Source organism: Microtus oregoni, unplaced genomic scaffold (genome assembly GCF_018167655.1).
Source record: "Microtus oregoni isolate MIOR12 unplaced genomic scaffold, Mior012 000002F_ref0000024, whole genome shotgun sequence".
Taxonomy (NCBI): domain Eukaryota; kingdom Metazoa; phylum Chordata; class Mammalia; order Rodentia; family Cricetidae; genus Microtus; species Microtus oregoni.
Genome location: NW_024543061.1, coordinates 11,725,092 through 11,732,005, shown reverse-complemented (window position 1 = coordinate 11,732,005; position 6,914 = coordinate 11,725,092). Strand labels below are relative to the sequence as shown.

General features: G+C 42.1%; 1 gene segment (V, D, J or C); it reads right to left on the bottom strand.

Moving 5' to 3' along the window:
* Nucleotides 1-685: 685 nt before the first annotated feature.
* On the bottom strand, nucleotides 686-1,306 carry LOC121433648. The segment is given in 2 exon segments: nucleotides 686-1,014; nucleotides 1,258-1,306. Coding segments are annotated over 2 exon segments (378 nt in total).
* Nucleotides 1,307-6,914: the final 5,608 nt, after the last annotated feature.

The window sequence follows — 6,914 nt, the reverse complement described above, 5'->3', positions numbered from 1 at the left end:
AAAATTAGGTGTAACATAGCCTTGTGTTTCTAAGTAACTGCAACAGGCTGCTTGTGAGTGCAACCAAATAAAAGCAATTGGAGAATAAAACCCCTGGGGTGAGAATGTCAGCCTCCTTCTGAAAGATGATTTTGATTCTCAGGTCCCACATGGTGGAGAGAACTAACATTATCCTCTGACTCTCTCTCTCTCTCTCTCTCTCTCTCTCTCTCTCTCTCTCTCACACACACACACACACACACACACACACACTAAATGACTTTGGTTAACTTTTTTCCTGTTGAAATACTTTGTATTCATTATATTTAGAAACACATAGAAAAAGAAACAGTAAATCATAAGTGATAGGAAACTCTAAAAGGTTTTACTGATGGTGGGATGGATTAGGCAGAGTTGTGTTCAGGAAGATAGGGCAGAAAAAGAGAAAATTAAATATGTGTTAACAAAATTTTAAGTGAATAATTATTAATTAAGAAACAACCATAGAGGTCTATATTTTGTTGGGAAATCATTAAATTATAAAGTATATAGGGTGGGACAAACATGTAAATCAGTTCATAAAAGTTTGTTTCATTGTTTAAGATCTTTTCTCAAACAAGTTTAGAGCTGTGTATTGAGGTGTCAGAGAGTAAGAGACAGCTGAGAGACTGAGCCTCAGTGAGCAGCAACCCCAGGAGGTTTTTGTTTAGCCCTGGAGCACTGTGGGAGGATTCTCCTTACCCTGCTGACAGTAATAGGTTGCAGCATCATCTACTTCCACAGGATTGATGGTGAGGGTGAAATCTGTTCCAGACCCACTGCCACTATACCTGGCTGGGACCCCAGATTCTAGGTTGGATGCACCATAGATAAGGAGTTTGGGAGGCTGTCCTGGTTTCTGTTGATACCAGTGCATAAGATTTATTCCATAGTAATCGAGACTCTCACTAGACTTGCAGGAGATGGTGGCCTTTTGTCCCAGAGACACAGGGAGCAAACCTGGAGACTGGGTCAGCACAATGTCCCCAGTGGAACCTGGAATTACAAACACACAGACCATGTTTATACATGTTTAGAAACTTTCCCAGCAGAGGAATTTTTCACTAAAAATTTTCAAGAATACTTGTAAGCATTACTTTGAGAAACCAGAAAGTCAAAGAGAACGGGGAACATAAACCCAATTACAAATGGCTTAAATCTAATGATAAAGATAGCAGAGGCATGGAAAACCATGATGGCCCCAGTGGATGCCCCCAACACTGGTCTGCACCCTCTCACCTTGAACCCTGAGCAGCAGCATCCATAGGAGGAGAGCCTTTGACTCCATCTCTGAGTGCTTGAAAAGAGAATGCTTCTTAGTCTCCTGCAGCTGCCCTTAACGGAGTATGGGCTGTTGTATAATGACTCAATATGTAAATCAGCCCAGAAAAGTGTGTGCTGGTGCTCAAAGGGGCACCTGCTCCTGTTTCACCCACTGGGAGTTGATGTCAGCAGAAAATTCCCTAGAGCATGGCAAATGTGTCTTAAAGGAGCCTTGCAACATATTCTCTTGAATCTTTACCCTCTAATCTTTCTGAAGTGTGATGCAGGTGTGCACTATGGATGTGCTATGTAAAGAATATATGTTATTTCAGGATTTCAAAATTTTATACAGCCAATGAAAATATTATCTACGAGGGAATGGAGAATAAAGACTCAAAAAAAGTAACATAATTAATTCTTTTTTTAAAATTTTTTTTTTATTGAGAAAAGGAGAAAAAAACATAAACAAAAAACAAGTTTCCACCTCTTCCCAGCCTCCCATTTCCCTCCCCTCCTCCCACCCTTCTCCCCCTCCTCCCACCCTTCTCCCCCTCTCCCCACTCCTCTCCCCCTCCCTCTCCAGTCCACAGAGCAGTCCGGGTTCTGTGCCCTGTGGTAAGTTCTAGGTCCTCCCCCCTCCGTCCATATCTAGGAAGGTGAACATCCAAACTGGCTAGGCTCCCACAAAGCCAGCACATTACGTAGGATCAAAACCCCGTGCCATTGTCCTTGGCGTCTCATCAGCCCTCATTGTTGGCCATGTTCAGAGAGTCCGGTTTTATCCCATGCTTTTTCGGTCACAGTCCAGCTGGCCTTGGTGAGCTCCCAGTAGATCAGCTCCACTGTCTCAGTGGGTGGGTGCACCCCTCGTGGTCCCGACTTCTTTGCTCATGTTCTCCCTCCTTCTGCTCCTCATTGGGACCTTGGGAGCTCAGTCCAGTGCTCCAGTGTGGGTCTTTGTCTCTATCTCTATTCATCACCAGATGAAGGTTCTATGATGATATGCAAGATATTCGTCAGTATTGCTCTAGGATAGGGTCATTTCAGGTTCCCTATCCTCAGCTGCCCAAGGAACTAACTGGGAACCTCATCTTGGGCACTTGGGAGCCCCTCTAGGGTCAAGTCTCTTGCCCACGGTAAAGTGGCTCCCTTAACTAAGAATTGTGGTTCCATGCTCCACTATCCACCCTTCCTTTATCCCAATCATCCTGTTTCCCCAAGTCCCCCCTCCTTCCCTTCTCCCTTTTCTCTCCCCATCTCCCCTTACCCCCATCCCACCCCACCCCCAAGATCTCAATTTTCTCCCCGGCAATTTGGTCTACTTCCCTTAGCCAAGAGGATAACTATATGTTTTTCCTTGGATTCACCTTCTTACTTAGCTTCTTTAGGTTCACGTATTGTAGACTCCGTGACCCTTATTTATGGCTAGAAACCAATTATGAGTGAGTACATCCCATATTCATATTTTTGGGTCTGGGACACCTCACTCAGGATAGTGTTTTCTATTTCCACCCATTTGCATGCAAAATTCGAGAAGTCATTGTTTATTACCGCAGCGTAGTACTCTAGTGTGTTTATATTCCATACTTTCTTCATCCATTCTTTTTTTTTTAATTTATTTATTTATTAAGGATTTCTGCCTCGTCCCCACAACCGCTTCCCATTTCCTTCCCCCTCCCCCGATCAAGTCCCCCCCCCTCATCTGCTCGAAGAGCAATCAGGGTTCCCTGACCTGTGGGAAGCCCAAGGACTGCCCACCTCTATCCAGGTCTCGTAAGGTGAGCATTCAAACTGCCTAGGCTCCCACAAAGCCAGTACGTGCAGTAGGATCAAAAACCCACTGCAATTGTTCTTGAATTCTCAGTATTCCTCATTGTCCGCTATGTTCAGCTATTCCGGATTTATCCCATGTTTTTTCAGACCTAGGCCAGCTGGCCTTGGTGAGATCCCAATAGAACATCCCCATTGTCTTAGTGTGTGGGTGTACCCCTCGTGGTCCTGAGTTCCTTGCTCGTGCTCCGTCTCCTTCTGCTCCTGATTTGGACCTTGAGATTTCTGTCCGGTGCTCCCGTGTGGGTCTCTGTCTCTGTCTCCTTTCATCGCCTGATGAAAGTTAATATTCCTGAGTATGCCTATGTGTTTGTCTTTGGATTCACCTTATTTAGCTTCTCTAGGAACATGAATTATACGCTCAATGTCCTTTATTTATGGCTAGAAACCAAATATGAGTGAGTACATCCCATGTTCCTCTTTTTGGGTCTGGCTTACCTCACTCAGGATAGTGTTTTCTATTTCCATCCATTTGTATGCAAAATTCAAGAAGTCCTTGTTTTTTACTGCTGAGTAATACTCTAATATGTATATATTCCATACTTTCTTCATCCATTCTTCCGTTGAAGGGCATCTAGGTTGTTTCCAGGTTCTGGCTATTACAAACAATGCTGCCATGAACATAGTTGAGCATATACTTTTGTTGTATGATAGGGCCTCTCTTGGGTATATTCCCAATAGTGGTATTGCTGGATCCAGGGGTAGGTTGATCCCGAGTTTCCTGAGAAACCGAAACACTGCTTTCCAGAGTGGTTGCACAAGTTTGCATTCCCACCAGCAATGGGTGAGTGTACCCCTTTCTCCACAACCTCTCCAGCAAAGGCTATCATTGGTGTTTTTTATTTTAGCCATTCTGACAGGTGTAAGGTGGTATCTTAAAGTTGTCTTGATTTGCATTTCCCTGATCGCTAAGGAAGTTGAGCATGACCTTAGGTGTCTTTTGGCCATTTGAAGTTCTTCTGTTGAGAATTCTCTGTTCAGATCAGTGCCCCATTTTATAATTGGGTTGATTAGCCTTTTACAGTCTAGTTTCTTGAGTTCTTTATATATTTTGGAGATCAAACCTTTGTCAGTTGCAGGGTTGGTGAAGATCTTCTCCCAGTCAGTGGGTTGTCTTTTTGTCTTAGTGACAGTGTCCTTTGCTTTACAGAAGCTTCTCAGCCTCAGGAAGTCCCATTTATTCAATGATGCCCTTAGTGTCTGTGCTGCTGGGGTTATACATAGGAAGTGGTCTCCTGTGCCCATGTGCTGTAGAGTGCTTCCCACTTTCTCTTCTATCAGGTTCAGTGTGTTCGGACTGATATTGAGGTCTTTAATCCATTTGGATTTGAGTTTTGTGCATGGTGATAGATATGGATCTATTTTCATTCTTCTACAGATTGACATCCAGTTTTGCCAGCACCATTTGTTGAAGATGCTCTCTTTTTTCCATTGTATACTTTTAGCTCCTTTATCGAAGATCAGGTGTTTATAGGTTTGTGGGTTAATGTCAGGGTCTTCTATTCGATTCCATTGGTCGACTTCTCTGTTTTTATGCCAATACCAAGCTGTTTTCAATACTGTAGCTCTGTAATAGAGTTTGAAGTCAGGGATGGTAATGCCTCCAGATCTTCATCCATTCTTCCATTGAAGGGCATCTAGGTTGTTTCCAGGTTCTGGCTATTACAAATAATACTGCTATGAACATAGTTGAACAAATGCTTTTGTCATATGATAGAGCACCTCTTGGGTATATTCCCAGGAGTGTTATTGCTGAGTCCAGGGGTAGGTTGATCCCGAATTTCCTGAGAAACCGAAACACTGACTTCCACAGTGGTTGCACAAGATTGCATTCCCACCAGCAATGGATGAGTGTACCCGTTCCTCCACAGCCTATCCAGCAAAGGTTATCCTTGGTGTTTTTGACTTTAGCCATTCTGACAGGTGTAAGATGATATCTCAAAGTTGTTTTATTTGCATTTCCCTGATTGCTAAGGAAGTTGAGCATGACCTTAAGTGGCATTACCATCCCTGACTTCAAACTCTATTACAGAGGTACAGTGATGAAAACAGTGTGGTACTGGCATAAAAACAGAGAAGTTGACCAATGGAATCGTATAGAAGACCCGAATTTTAACCCACAAACCTATGAACACCTCATTTTTGATAAAGGAGCCAAAAGTATACAATGGAAGAAAGAAAGCATTTTTAACAAATGGTGCTGGCATAACTGGATGTCAACCTGTAGAAGAAAGAAAATAGACCCATATCTATCACCATGCACAAAACTCAAGTCCAAAAGGATTAAAGACCTCACTATCAGTCAGAACACAGTGAACCTGATAGAAGAGAAAGTGGGAAGTACCCTACAGGAGATGGGCACAGGAGATCGCTTCCTATGTGTAACCCCAACAGCACAGACTTTAAGGGCAACATTGAATAAATGGGACCTACTAAAAGTGAGAAGCTTCTGTAAAGCAAAGGACACTGTCACCAAGACAAATAGGCAACCTAATGAATGGGAGAAGATCTTGATAGATTTTTGTATGTTGAACCAGCCCTGCATCTCAGGAATGAAGCCTACTTGATCACAGTGGATAATTTTTCGGATGTGTTCTTGGATTTGGTTTGCCAGTATTTTGTTGAGGATTTTTGCGTCGATATTCATGAGTGAGATTGTCCTATAGTTCTCTTTCCTGGTTGAGTCTTTGTTGGTTTTGGTATCAGAGTAACTGTGGCTTCATAAAAGGAATTTTGTAATGACCCTTCTGTTTCTATATTGTGAAATACATTAAGGAGTATGGGTATTAGGTCTTCTTGGAAGTTCTGGGAGAATTCAGCATTGAAACCATCTGGTCCTGGGCTTTTTTTGGTAGGGAGGTTTTTGATAACAGCTTCTAATTCTTCGCGACTAACAGGTCTATTTAGATTGTCACCTGGTCCTGGTTTAATTTTGGTAAATGGTATTTATCTAAAAAAGTGTCCATTTCTTTTACATTTTCCAGTTTTGTGGCATACAGGCTTTTGTAGTAAGATCTAATGACTCTCTGAATTTCCTCTGTGTCTGTGGTTATGTCCCCCTTTTCATTTCTGATCTTATTAATTTGCGTGTTCTCTCTCTGTCGTTTAATTAGTTTGGATAGGGGTTTATCAATCTTGTTGATTTTCTCCAGGAACCAGCTTTTTGTTTCATTGTTTGTTTGGATTGTTTTCTGTGTTTCTATTTTGTTGATTTCTGCCCTCAGTTTGATTATTTCCAGTCTTCTACTCCTCCTAGGTGAGTCTGCTTCTTTTTTTCTAGAGCTTTCAGGTGGGCTGTTAAGTCTCCAATGTATGCTTTCTCTGTTTTCTTTAAGTGGGCACTTAGTGCTATGAACTTTCCTCTCAGAACTGCTATCATAGTGTCCCATTAGTTTCAGTAGCTTGTTTCTTTATTTTCATTGAATTCAAGGACGACTTTGATTTCTTTCCTTATTTCTTCATTGATGCAGGTGTGGTTCAGTAGTTGACTGTTCAGTTTCCATGAGTTTGTAGGCTTTCTTGGGGTAGCATTGTTGTTGAATTCTAACTTTAATCCATGGTGATCTGATAAGACACAGGTGGTTACTAATATTTTTTTGTAACTGTGGAAGTTAGCTTTGTTACCGAGTATGTGGTCAATTTTCGAGAAGGTTCCATGAACTGCAGAGAAGAACGTATATTCTTTCCTCTTTGGGCAGAATGTTCTATAGATGTCTGTTAAGTCCATTTGCTTCATTACCTCCATTAATTCTCTTATTTCTCTGTTAGGTTTCTGTCTGATTGACCTTTCCATTGGTGAGAGA